The sequence below is a fragment of the Megachile rotundata genome, chromosome 12 (assembly GCF_050947335.1).
Source record: "Megachile rotundata isolate GNS110a chromosome 12, iyMegRotu1, whole genome shotgun sequence".
NCBI classification, from domain to species: Eukaryota; Metazoa; Arthropoda; class Insecta; order Hymenoptera; family Megachilidae; genus Megachile; species Megachile rotundata.
In genome coordinates, this window is record NC_134994.1 from 1740612 (window position 1) to 1755594 (window position 14983).

A 14983-nucleotide genomic window follows, 5' to 3' on the forward strand; every position below is an offset into this window, starting at 1 on the left:
GGGAATTAACTGAACACTGACTTTAACAAGATATATATATTTATAATGATATAACAGAGATCTTTTTCTTTGGCTATCTTACAAGAAACTGACTAACTAACGTGGCGCTGGTGTAGCGCACCATAGACTATGAGTAATCCGAGAACCGTACTCGCTTCTTGCGGGTTGAATGTGATGTCGCCACACTACCCCCTTCCAAATATTCCACATTCCTTGGATTAGGCCTTGAATAGGTACGTAATGGAATGTTTTGAGGTGCTTGTTCTTCAGTAGAGTTTGTTGTGAAGTTGGTTTTTTAATAAGTGTGTGAGTTGGTATGAGTGAGTAAGTTGGTAGGAGTGAGTAGGTTGGTATGAGTGAGGAGTTTGGGATGCGTGAGGAGATTGGTAAGACTGAAAGGAAAAAGATGGGTGATGACGGAAAAAGGAGAGTGGAGTGAGAGCGTCGGAATAATGGAAAAAAGGTTTTATGTATTTTTACAAAGAATTAAAATAGTTTAGTTCAAAGAAAGATAAACGTTAATTTCAAGATCACCAATTCCCACATTTGTCTCCATGAATGCTGGTTTCAATCTTTCTGTAGAAATGTTGACAGGATTATTTTTAACATTTACCATAAATACGTTTGTGATCTGTTTTTATACACAATTCTTATCCTTCTATCTGATTTTTAAAAAATTGAACGCTTCTGTATATGGCTGTGAGTTCTCTGTCGTATGTGCTATAGTTTTTTTCACTTTCTGAGAATTCTTTTGAGAAAAATCCGAGTGGTTGCCACTCTGTTCCATTCCACTGTTCCAGTGCAGTTCCTATGGCGTTGTCGGACGCGTCGGTCTTGAGTGCCAGCGGAGCACCTTCTATGGGGTAAACTAGCAATGTTGCTTCTGCAACTTGTTTTTTACTTGAATCGAAAGCTCTTTCAGCTTCGTCAGTCCATTTAATCAGACGTTTGTCCCTTTTTTCCCTTTTGAACGGTGTCTGTACTTTTGCTGCATCTTTAATAAAATGTCTATAAAAGTTGATAAGTCCTAGAAATCGTCTCAAATCTTCTATGGTCTTTGGTTTCGAGAACTGCTGTATAGCTTCTATGCGTTCTGTTAACGGTTTGATTCCCTTACTGCTGATATGATATCCGAGGTATTCAATCTCTTTTTTCCCAAAAATGCATTTTGCGACATTGATTTTATATCCGTATTTAAGGAGTCTGTCAAATACCTGTTTTAAATGATCCTCGTGTTTCTTTTCGTCCCTTGACGCTATGAAGGTATCCCCTAAATCCAACCCTTTCAGCATCGTATCCATAAATCTCTAGAACGTCTGCGCTGCATTGCACAAACCAAATGTCGTGACATCAAATTCAAAGAGGGCAAACGGTGTAATTACAGCAGTCTTTTTTCAGCCCTGCGGCGCTATGAGTATCTAATGGTACGCTCGTTTCAGATCTAATTTTGAAAATATTGTGCAACGCTGTAATTTGTATGTAAAATCGTGAATATGAAATATTGAGTATTTATTTGGAACTGTAACTTTGTTGAGACGTCGATAATAATCGCCACATGGGCGCCATTCTCCGGATTTTTTCTTTACCAGATGCTGTGGGCTTGCCCATGGACTGTTAGACGGGCGGCATATCCCCTGTTGCATCATGTGTTCAAATTTTTTCTTTGCCGCTTTTAATTTATCAGGAGGTAATCTCCTGGGCGGCTCTGATACCGGTGGTCCTTTTACCTCGATGTGATACTGAATATCATGTGGGCATCCTTGAGAACTGCGTGGTTTTGTTATGTCCACATACTTACGCAATAGTTCCTGATAAGGGTTGTCTGCATTTATTGTGGATATTGCTGAAGCAGATTTTTTTGCGACAATGGCATTTGCCTGTAGATTCGTCGCGTGGTCCAACAATCGCCTATTTCTAATATCCACTAGCAAGGAATAATGCTTTGGAAAATCAGCCCCTAAAATTGGGTTTTTTACCTGCGTCACAATGAATTCCCATTTAAAAGGGCGCCTCAGTCCTAGATCTAATATTAGTATTTTTGTCCGATATGTGTTTATCTCTGTACCATTGGCCGCAAATAATCTAAAATCGGATGCTTTATGGTTATTTGAAAAGGTTTTGGGCAGAACTGAAATGTCTGCTCCTGTATCAATCAGGAATCACAAAGCACTTTTCTTGTGCGTGACTAACAAGCGGCTCTTACACTCTTCTTCAGTCACTGCGGCCGCTATGCAAGTTGAGGAGTTTAGTTTTCCGATTGTTTGTTGAGCTCGCCTTTCCATAAACATGGCGGTTGATATTTCCATGATCTGGTTCCAAATCTTTCATGATAGTAACATAAGTTGCGTGATCTTTCCCTAGACCTTGATCCATACCTGTCTCTAAACCTCTGTTGAAAATAAGCTCGCTGCATTCCTTGATTTTTAGCTATCGCCTTTACCATAGCATGTGTTGACTTCTGCGTTTGCAATGATAATTCGGCCGTTTGTTTTACCAAAGACACAATTGCATCGACTACCGATTTTTTTTTTTTTTTTTGGACTGAAATCACCGCCAAGTTGGGGTTCCTCAGCCCGGGGGTGGAGCAATCGCCTCTCGGCATCTCTTCCACCCTCAGTGTTGGGCGGCAGGGGGAAATAGGTTAAGTCAAGTTAGACCCCTCTACTTTTCTCAATCCGGCTTGGGACGGGCTATGGCAGTTGCCCCCAGGAAGGGTACGCACACCTGTGGGAGTGCAGGTGTCCTCACCTTCCTGGGGGAGTTAGGTATGGTTAGAGACATCCTTTCCCTGTGTCTATGTATCCTAAGTTTCACAGGAAAACTCACTGGTCATTAACTAAAAGAAACACTCTTCCCAAAATCATACGTCATTCACACAACAGACCATTCCCACGCGCTTACATCCACATAAAACGCACACTAGATAGGACCCCAAGAGGGGTTTGTCAAAATAAATTTCTACTTAGAAACTCACAATATTTTAATTCTGCTCTAAGTCCATAGGGTAAAAAAAAGGCGTTCTCTTACGTACACATAGACATTAGATACGAGGACCTTCCAAAGAATGCCCCATCCAAAACATCACTAACCACCCCAATGCTGGGGTGCGCTGTCATGCCAAAATTCTCGTCCTCCTACTGCAAGATGAGTAAGTCTGGGAAAGAGAATAATAAAAGAGTTGAATATACATTGAACCTCTCAAAGGTGAGTATCGATTCCTACTAAATTAATATGGTATTTACAGAGATACTGCAAATAATCTAATATATTATAGGCCGGCGAACAGGTAAGGAGTAGGTAAGTATATAAAAAATAAAATATAGATAGATAAATAAATTAAATAAATAAATAAATAAACAAACAGACAACGATATGAAATAAATAAACTAGAAGTACTGCTCACAGTGGAGTCTGAGCAAGGCGAAGCATAATTGACGCTGACCGAATAAATGTTTTTGCAAACTTACTCCCGGTTTATCAAGAAAATATTCATTTCTGCAAGACGTGATATGTCCTGGCGAAAATTTATCACATTTCCAGTGTACGCATATTGAGCTCCTCTGATTTTGTATAGCGAGACGACAGGGTGTATTCGGGCGATGAGCATTTGCTCAATGTATGTTAGCCCTACGAGTTCCTAAGGTACTTCTCCTGGATCCATAAAATTCGCTGATGTAAATCTTGATTGTTTATTTGGATCCGAACAAATTGTACAAAAGTCGAATCCAGCCTTTATTATATCGGGATAGCAGCGTTTGCAATATTCGCAGGTCATTAACCTTACACTTGACATTTCTTCATCAAACTTATGGGCTACTTCAACCATACTTTCATTATACCCTGTAATGTTTCGAAGATTAAGAGAATAAAATATAGACTCTTCCTGTCTTAAGTCTAACTCCTTTAATTTTTATCCGATTTTGCTCAATATTGAATTTGAAGTTGTTTTTATTTAGATCTTGAAATGTGTGAAGTTTTAAGGCTCTATCTATGATGGTTCTCGAGAAAAGTGCATTACATGAGTCGAAGTATAGTCGACAAATATATAAATAAAATAAGAACAAAAGACAGAAACAGCACAAAAACGAAAATAAATAATAAATAAATTAAACAAAAAACAAAATTTAAAGGGAAAGAAACCCAAAATTAGGAAATGTCCGCTCGTCTATATTTCCTGAAAAGCCGGAATAAGGCTATGAAAAATTTAATATCCCATGTTTCTTAATATCATCGTTTTCCTTTTTTTTCTAAAACTTCTCTGACAAAAGCGGTGAAGACCGACCAATTATCTTTGTTTTTGAGTAGGTAGCCCTCAAGACCGGAAACCTGTCCTATAATAATTTCCCCCGAAGGGATCCCGTGTCTTTCCCTGGTTTCGTCCCAATGACGGCAATAGAAAAACGTATGTTCCGCGTAATCAATTCTCCACCCACAATATTTACAGGCCGCGCTTCCCCTTCTGCCTATCTTTTTCAGGAAACTGTTGAACGCACTGTGACCAGATAACACCTGAGTCAGGTGGTATTCAATTTCTCCATGTCGTCTATTCTTTCACTTTTTAAATATCTGGAAGAATCCTCCTGGTCCACACGCTACTGTCCGTAGGGCCTCTTGAATCCCATCTTAATTGCCAACTGGTAAGTATTGCTTCCTATTACTGTTTTTTTAGTTGTCTTTTGCAACTATTGCTAATAACACCATCTTGTAGAAATATTCTCTGGCAATTTTCGAAGTACTCTGCTCTTCCTCTTGCAGTTAAATCAAGGGGGGGTAATCCCGCTATAACCCCCGCTCCTTCTCCAGACGTGGATCTATATGCGCAGGAAATCAACTGCGCGCATTTCCTGTAAATCCTATCAATAATTCTTTTGTTCCTGTTTAAGTTAAGGGCCTGAACCCATACCGATACTGCGTAGAGGGCGATTGACGTCGCCATCGACGCCAGCAGAGCCCTCCGCTAAGCCCTCGGGCCCCTTATATTAGGCATTAATACTTAAGGCGAGTGTCCCGCGGCGGCCATCTTGTTTGCATAGATCAGCGTCTGTCTCACTCATGCACCTTCGAAAATTCGACTTTATTCTGTACAGAGTATTTATTACTATCTAAAACGACCAGAGCGGCCTGTAGAGAAGTCCACTGATGGCCGCTGTACTCGTAAAAACTTCACTTTCGCAATATTCAAGCGTTAAAGTCGAATTTCAGAAAATCGAGTCGTTTCTCTCACACCAATGCGATGTGCGAGGAAGACGAGGCGATTTCCGAAATTCGACTTTAACGCTTGAATATTGCGAAAATGAAGTTTTTACGAGTACAGCGGCCATCAGTGGACTTTCCTACAGGCCGCTCTGGTCGTTTTAGATAGTAATAAATACTCTGTACAGAATAAAGTCGAATTTTCGAAGATGCATGAGTGAGACAGACGCTGATCTAGGCAAGCCAGATGGCCGTAAGCCGTGAAATATAGTTCAACGATTATCCGATAGCAGCGCTCGTAGTATTTTTCGCCTATTTTGACATTTTTGGCCAAGTTACCTAGAGCGTCGATAAAAATACGAAACGGTCGATAACTGTTCATAGTTTTCAGAACTGTGCTCGTCATATATTTCATTGCATTATTCATTTGATAACGAATTAAAAATACCCAAATATTTTCAATCGCATCATGTTCTGTTTATATTTCGTATACTTTATCGCAATAAGCAGTATTGTTATAAGTGTGGGGTGCGAGATAAGAATGTTTGTGCGGTATATATCAAAGCGATGTGCGAATGAAGAGTGTTTGGATCGATTACAACGTGAATGAAGAGTGTTTGGATCGGGTGACAATTCGTCGTAATAGGAATGCGTGTGTGATTGAATTTGGGGGAGGAAATGTATCGTGGAGTCAGAATAAATTGAGGTGTCGAGCGTAAGAGTCGAGCATGAGAGATTGAAAAGTAAAGTCGTGCGCGAATTGTATCTTGTTGTTTTTCTTATATTAAATACTTTTGTCTTCTAAAACGACATATTTTAGAATGACGCGTAATATACTTTTCATTCCTTCAAATAAAGATTTTCTGAATTGTATTTGAGAAACCTTGTAATAATTTTTGACGTGTTTTGCTCAAACGCATCCAACGGAATTTTTTATTTTTAACAATTTATCAGAATCGTCGGATCTCATTTACGATACAATAGTATGAAATCGGAGAGAAAAAAGTTCGTGTCGATTGCCGGGAATCGAACCCGGAACCACAAGAATTGTAGTCACCGGTTCTATGCATTTACCCACACAATTTCTTGAAATTTCACTTTCTAATAGTCGTAATAACGAAATCACATTGTACCGAATTTTAATAACAGAAAATAATATAACACATTATCTCTTGCCGGCTGTTAATTCGTCTTCTTATTATAAAATATATTTGAAATAATTATGAATAATTATCAAAATGTGACATTAATGCATTAGCTTCTGATGTAAAAATCTTTTTGAATTATTGTTATACATTTTATATCCATAAGATAAAAAGAAATTGTATATAATAGTACATGCGGTAGTATTTAACATAATACTGGAACTATTGTGGATAATATTACGTAACCTAACCCATATTAAAAGTATTACAAAAAAGTAAATTAAAAAAATATAACATGAAAAAACTAAAACTGTTCAAACCAACGGGATTCGATCCCGCGCTCTAAAGATTACGAGGAAAGATTCCTACCAATTTCGCCAATAATACTTTAGAACTCGTTTTCTATGTTTCTGAATATAAGGAAATATGACGTAAAATTAATAAATGTAGTTTTTCATTTTTTACAACTACAATTTGCAATAAAAAAATGTGAAAAAATTCTGTAATGTGTGCTATGTGAATCTCAATGTTTTAGAATTTTTTCGGAATTTTTGTACGAGATTAAATAGGCAAAATAGGCCAAAAACCGAAATTCTGTTTTTCCCTTTTTACTGCGTCCATGGTTGAGATAAGGGGTTGAAACTTGATGTAAGATGTTTTTTTTTTGATATGCTATCGACTGTCGTATTGGATATTTCATTTGGCTCAAGTGCATTTTTGATCATCCCCTCCCTCTTTCCTCGAGTCGCGCTCGCTAGGATTAGGAAACTTGGCTTTCCGTATTTCTACAATTTGCTTGATGTCTAAAAATAGATTGATAGATATGGCAACAGCGTAATAATCCGGCAACGATGCCTTCGCGTCGTTTCTCTGCCAAAAGGTGGCGGGTAATAGGAATAGGAATAGGTGGGCAATAGAGTTTAGGTATATTTCTAGATCTAGTCGATAGATGACACGACGCGAGTTGTCTAGTTTACAGATTTTCTATTTCTAGTATTCTCCGTTCATAGACATCGTCGCTTTGATCGATTCGGAGGTAAACAAAAACGGGACACTCCCCTTAAGGTCAATTCAGCTGTATTCTCTACCCATTCCAGGTGCGTCCTAAAGTTTAAAAAATCTATAATTACTCCTAGGTACTTTATATGCCTCTTGGGCTTTACCTCATTTCCGTTAACATAAACGGGCTGATTCAGCCATTCCCTATTATTATACATAATACCGAAGATTATAACTTCGGTTTTTTCGGAAGAAGTTTGTAATCAGAGTTTTTCGGTTGCACTAATTACTACATTGAGTATCCAATTTAATCTTTTGATAGTGTCTTTAGCCTTCTTTCCAGTCAACATTACTAGGGTGTCATCTGCGTAACAAATAATTCGGAGTCCTGTTGACATGCAAGCCTTCAGGACCGTATCATACGCTAGAACCCATAGGAGAGGCCCGAGGATTGAACGCTGAGGGACACCTCTACCGATACCGAAGGCGTAGCCACCGCCCGCCAGCACGACCATTCCCTTTCTGTCTGTCAAATAGGAACCAATCAGAGCCTGAAGGTATAACGGGACACCCATCCCTCTGATTGCCGCCAAAATTGCTGCCCAACTTATCGTGTTAAAAGCATTTTTTATGTCTAGAACCACTCCAATAGTTTTATTTCTTTTATTTTTATTTTCAGTAACGAAACCCTTTAGGTTCAGCAGCACGTGGACCGTTAACCTTCCTTTTCGGAAACCATATTGTTTGTCACTAAGTTGGTAATTTTTTAAGATCCATTTTTCTACTCTATTACCTATAATCCTTTCATATAGTTTACCAAGTTCACTAATTAAGCTGTAACGAGGCATATTTTCATTTAGTTGATTAACTTTTTGTTTGGCTATTATGCCTCGTTACGAGGATCCCCCCGAATTACCGGCCCCACTCCTCCGTCCAAGCGGACCCCCTCGCCGCTGGGGCAAGAATGAGTGAGAGTGTGCCATGTGTGTGTGTGTTTTTTTACGAGCGTTTTTTTTGTTATTTCGCTGCATGCTACATTTTTCTCCCCCCCCCCCCCCCCCCTCTACCCTCCAGCCACCATCGGAGCCATCGTTGTCCCCGGTCGCGAAAGAATCTCTCCCTAAGCGACGGAGACGCGGGATGAGTCCACCGAAGAGGAGTCGCCGGCTGTCCGGTCGCGACGCCACCCCAGTGTTGGGCAGTCGTGAGATTTTATCTCAGGCGAGAGCTTTATGCGCATGCGTCAGCTGACGTCACAGCTTGCTGCCAATGCCGTACCTAGCCGGTACACGCAGTGGTGACTGATGAGGGCACCTTAATGATCCTACATAATTTTTCAAAAATTCTTATAATTGCACTGTAAACTATGAATGTATAGGTTGGGTTAGATTACATTAGGCTGGGTTAGGTTAGTTATATATATGACTGTATAAAACTATACGACTATATATATATATCGTGAATTATATAATATAATATAATGCGAATAATATGATGGAATATGGGAGATTATTATATTTAAAATAACACAAAAGCACAATAACTTTTAAAACACTAAATGAATTTATTATTTAAGAAAAACGACTTGGAAGGACCTCTTTGAATAACTATATTTTATACGCGAGAAAATTATAATATCAGAGAAACAATAACAAAGAAATACATGGATTTTATTTTGTTAACATGCATAGATCTGATAAAAATCGAGCGGTATCTTTTTCCTTTGCTCTTGCAACAAATATTGGTATTCATATAACAAATCGGCTGCAAACGTAAAAAATAATAATAATCATAAATAAATTTAATATTACTTTTATTATATATAATCTGTTGTATTATTTAACCCTTTTATTCTCTTTCCTGCAATTTTCTTCAGATTTATTTTTTTTCCTCACTAGGGCCTAATGATACCTTATATTTCATCAAAGTGTATACGCTACTGAGGACTTCTACGGATAGCTTACTGCGCATGCACTGGGACTGCCCAACACTGCGCCACCCCGTCATCCTCCGCGGGGGCGACCGGCAGCCCGCCACCAGGCCTGGAGACGAGCCACCCCCAACCGCCACCTAGAGAGGGCCCCAGGACCTGGCCGCAAGGCACCCCGGAATGGCCCATCCTCGACGCCGAAGTCCTCGGGATGGGGGAATACCGTGAACCGGGGAAGAGCCGTCTTCGAAAAAGCCCCGCTTAAAAGCCAAATTTAAACCTTTTTCTTCTCCTTGCGTCTCGCGTTTTTAGTCTTGTGTGCCAACTTATTAGTAGTGCGTTCTTATCCTGTTTTGGATTCTTTTTTTTTTTGTACTGTGTGTGAGTGTGCCTGTGGAGAATTCGTCGCCGCCGCCCAGGTGGAGATTTTGGGACCACCGCGCCAAAAAGGTAGAAGCTATCTCCTTACCTATCGACTTTTTTTTTTGTTATTCATTTGCACGTGGGCGAGGGCGATAGGGCCCCTGGCCCCAGTGACGAGGACCCTAGAGGCCGCGAACGGTCTACGTCGATACCGTTCCATTTCATTTTTTTGCTTCTGTATTTGGCATTTAGGACCAACGTCCCCTTGTTGTCCACGACCCCTAAGAGGGCGTGCTCCCTGCGGACGAATACTTCGGCCTTTCTGTATCTTCTATCTTTCTTTTGTACTTGCGCGTACCGTGAGCCCCCGCGCCGCGAAAGCCTCCCTCGCAATTGGCGAGTCGATCCTTTTTCCTCGACCGTTGCTTGTAACGCGTGGGGCCCACTATAGTTTTTCCGTTCTGTTCTGCTTACGTGACCCACTTGGGGCCCGAATACAAGCCTTTTCCTGTTGGATACCAACTCGCGGGTCTTTTACTCATTTTTTTTTTCTGACCCCCTCTGATTCCCGCTCCCGACAGAGCAGCCGGAAGGGCGATTACCGCGGACGTGTGCATTGGCACTGGCGCCCCGTAAAATAAATCGGCCGTGGGTGTGAGCATTGGTACGTGGAGAGCCGTTTTCCCTGACTGCCCCCACTCCAGGGAACCCCCTTCGGGTTTCCCCCACCGATACGTCACAAAGCATATTGGTCGGAATTTCCTATCAATGCCCTCTGTATTTTTGGGAATGAGCACAACCCTTGTCTCCTTCTATTTTTTGAGAAAACTTAGGTTTTGCAGGGGATAGGAAAGTAGCTTTGCCGCTTCCTCACCCTGTCCCGTTGCTACCATCTTTACCACCTGTCCTGGTAGGTTATCTGGACCCGGCGCCTTCCCAGTTTTTATTCTTTTTGCTGCCAAGATTATCTCCTCTTTATTAATTTTCAATTCCTCGCAGGAATTCGATTTAATTTCTTCTAACATCGCGTCAGAGAACCTGGGTACCGGCTCTCCCCCCGGGAAATGTTCCCTATTAAGAGGAGGATTTCTCTTTTTAAATTTCTTAAAGATTATTTTATACGCTGTCCCCCATACATCCAGGTCCAGTTCCTTAATGAGCTTTTCCCAGCATTTTCTTTTTTTAATTATAATGAGCTTTTTAAGTTCCTTCCTGTCTTTATTATAAGTTTCCACCGCTTTGATAAAGTCTTTTCCTTTTTCTTTTTCAACTTACTCACCCTTCAAGCACCCTTGTTACACCTACACTAAATATTCCTTATCTCCTCATCCCACCAGTACGCATGCATTCTTTTTTCTCTCTTTCTCTGCCCTTTTTTCTTCAAATATTTATCACAAATTTTCCCTAACATTTCGTACACCCTATCCTCCAATTCTTCCGACCCTACAACCTCCATACCTACGTCCAGAACAGCGCTGCATGTAGTTGTGAAATCCCTAAGGATTGATTCTTTTTCCTTTTTTCTTTTTTTTTACAACTGAAATCCAATAATTCCATCATTTCAAGAAGACTGCTCCTGCCACGAGTCAGCGTTTCGAAGAATTGCCATATAGGAACGCTACAATGTGCATCAGTGATCGCGAACTCGTTATAAAACCTACAAAATCAGTTTTCTTTAGACTTAAGTATTATGATTCTCTGCATGAGTTAGAGATGTGGCGGTTAAGCTGTAAATCTTGTAAAAAGTTTTGGAGGTCCTTAAAGACCCATGCTTGTTCAAGCGTTTTGCGCGTAAGCCCTTGTTTGCCTTTTAGGGCTATGTGCATATTTCCCTTCGTGCAAAGAGCCGTTGGAAAATTCTTCAGAATCGTTCGAACCATCGCACAGTGACGAAAAACGGCGAAAACGTGGACACAACTAATATCTTCGATTCTGAGATAAATTATTCAAATGTTTTTCGATATCATGATTGTATTAGTGTTACAAATTAATTTTTTAACCGACTTCAAAAAAGGAGGAGGTTACTCAATTCGATCAGTATATTTTGTTTTTTTCTATGTATGTTCACCGATTACGTCTAGCTGGGTCAACCGATCGGAACGAAACCTTTTGCCTCTAGTAGATTCTGACTCCCCATTGGTACCATTATCAAAAAATTTTTCATTTTGTAATTGCAAAGTATTGTTATTGCAAAACAACCGGCAACTTTTGAAATAAACTTTTTTCGATTTTAGTGCGCTTTTAATATCTTATCACGGACATGATTCTGAACAATTTTGTTCATATACAAATTTCGCGGAAAGCTTTAGTTTTCGAGATATTAGCGAAAAAATATTGTTATTAATATTAGTGGAACGCCCCGTGCTATGCACGGGAAAGACAAGAAAAGGCAATTACAATGCACTGTACCAAAACACTAACTAAGCTTTACCGCTCTGACACGCGACATACAGCAAGATGAGTTCACGTTGACGTTGGTGTATTATTCCCATTGCTTGGTACAGTCTCTGTATCGTTCTAAAAATGCATCAATTTGATTTGTTAGAAAATTTGTTGCGCAGGATCTGCTATTATTTTACGAATACTTTGACCTTTGCGCAGTCCTAAACCATAAAAGATACACATACGCAGTAAATTTTTGCAAAGAAAGTTAACAAAGAACAAATGGATGAAGAACCCTCCATCATGATGTAATTAGTTTGTACTTGTCCCTGAAAGAGTGTCCCTTATTTTTTTTTTCTATGCATGTTCGCCGGTTTTTCCTAGGTGGGTGGTCCGATCGGAACAAAGCCTTTCGCATCTTGTAGAGTCTGACTCCCCATTGGTACCATTACCAAAAATTTTTTCATTTTTTAGTTGCAAAGGATTATTGTTGCAAAAAAAATTGAAAAACGAATATCCATGTTGTCTTTTACTTAATTATGCTCATGGCATTTACGCAGACAAAAAAAAAGCCCGGAAGAACTGTCTCACAGTATCCTATACAATTCTCCCCATTCCACTAAAAAGCGTGAAATAAAATAATTTTAAGAAAAGAAATACACCGACTTCGAAATGTACTAAATAGTATAAAATAATTTCTATTTCGTAATGAAGTCATTTTTATTTCATTCAATCATACAATTACGTCACAGATATGAATGAAACCTATTTACTCGTTAAGTAGTATATTAAATACATTTCAACCTTTTCGGAGGCGGCGCAAAATTAAAAGATTTTCTTGAACATGTCAACCTTTGCACAGCCGAACAAAGGCTAAGCTTGTATAGCTATTTTTTTTCTATACTAATACGGTTAGTTAACTAGTACATATGAATTTTTATCTCGGAAACTATTTATCGAAATTAATTAAATCTTTTTGCTTTTTAATCTTGAATGTTTGAACTATCATAATATTTTCTTCATTAACGAATTCATTTTTTAATATCAGAAATTGTGAATAATTTTTATTTTTTAAATTGTTGAATAAACTTTAAATATCTAATGTGTAATATATACAGGGTGTTCAGCGATTTACTAGCCTGCGTTTTTCTCGTAAATGACTGGTACTAGAAAAAAATGAAAGAGGAAAAAGTGATAGTGTTTTTTATAATCAACATAATGAAGTATGTATTTTTTTCGTGTTTATACTATTTTTTAAGATATGAAGGTAACCTTCAGTTTTTTTAATGGAATGGTATATATTTTTTTATATCATATGAAAGAGCGCATCGAAACGAATTCAACGATGTATTATATCATGACCTTGAAATCCATTTTGAGTCAAAAGCAAACGAAATATTTCAAATATTTCGTATTACTGTACTTACCGGTATTTCTTACTGATATGTTTACATTTCGTGTTCAATGTGGTTTCCATTATCTAGAAAGCACTTTTGGTGGTTTTATGTTATGATTAGGTCATGATAATGGTGTTATGATAATGGAACCACATCATGCACAGATTCCTTATAAACTAATTCCACTAGACAGATTTCAAGAATTGCGATTTTCATTTTTCGACTTTTGTCCACGTTTTCGCCGTTTTTACCTAACCATAGTTCTTGTTCACATTTTTTGTACGAACATGTCATTGTTAAAAATTGATAAAGTTAAAGTTGAATGCTTGCTTCTGAAGATTATGCTATATAGTGTGCACAATAATGAAATTCAATGAAGAAATTCATTGTTAAAAGTCAAATAAATAAACGTATACCTTCGGCTAAAAGTTTCATTGGCCACAGAAACCCATGTTCCGTATTACGACGACTGGTACCGCGACGGACTTATACCTGCCCGCTGGACCTTCCCTGGCTACCGATGGAACTGTAACGTCCCTGGTACTAGAACCTGGTATTTTACAGCACTTATGAAAGAAAGAGCGGCTTTTGCCTATTAAGCGACTCGTTTTTACTATAACTAACTCTAAAAGAATGTGGGATCGTGGTGGCGTGTGGTTAAAGAGTGAAATCTACAGGTTAATACCTTTCATTAATTAGGTTTATTCAAGTAATGATGAGAAAGAGAGTTATAATTAACAATTTCTTTAGCGAATATAAAAATGTATGTATGACTGAATTCTATGAGCAAATTGGAGTATAATAGACTTGTTGTCGCAAATCGCAGAACGGTAGCTAAGTACTTCAATTACGCGGTTTTTATAATGATATACGCAACGCAAGAAAATAACGCAATTTAATAATGGATCTAGATCCTAACAAAACTGACAGAACAATATTTGGTTAATTACAAAAACTCTAAAATTTGTATTAGACGTGGAACAGTTACTCCTTGTTTGACTCTAAACTAATTAGTTCATGGCCCTTTTTGTCAGAGCACAAATCGACACCCAAAACCTGATCGCTTAATTGGGGAGCCTGCGTCAGCTGGCTACTAGAACTACCCAACGATGCAAGAATCAAGTGACCGACGTGTGACCAACAGGGTTGCAAATAAAAATGACTCGACTTTAATTATTTATTGAAGTTACCGAAACGCCACCCAAAAGACACTGGCTTCAGAGACCAAGCCGCTCAATAATGGGGACCCTGCGTTAGCTGGCTACTAAACTACTCAGAGCGAACTCCGAGAATCCGACGGCGAGTTAATAACTTAGAAAAATAAGAAATATATATATGAGTGACTGGAGAGCTCTCGTTTGATGTCTTAGTTCCTTCTGGGGCTGAGCATAGCACTCTCCTTGCGGAGTTTCAGATACAAGACCGTTTGAACGGGGAGCCTGCGTCAGCTGGCTACTAGAACTACCCAACGATCGAGTATCCAAATGGCTGATACCCACTGTCCAGTCAAAACTAAGAATCTTGTAGGCTCTTACCAGTTAAAACTGCATGGGTTTTTCCCGCTCAAAAAGTAG

At 39.1% G+C, this 14983-nt stretch overlaps 1 protein-coding gene across 1 annotated transcript; it reads right to left on the reverse strand.

Moving 5' to 3' along the window:
* Positions 1 to 650: 650 nt before the first annotated feature.
* On the reverse strand, positions 651 to 2602 carry LOC143265517 (uncharacterized). The gene is made up of 3 exons (XM_076538158.1): positions 2376 to 2602; positions 1587 to 2082; positions 651 to 1307 (listed from the first exon to the last, which is right to left on the reverse strand). The coding sequence occupies exons 1-3, from the start codon at positions 2600 to 2602 to the stop codon at positions 651 to 653; spliced, it is 1380 nt and encodes a 459-aa protein (XP_076394273.1).
* Positions 2603 to 14983: the final 12381 nt, after the last annotated feature.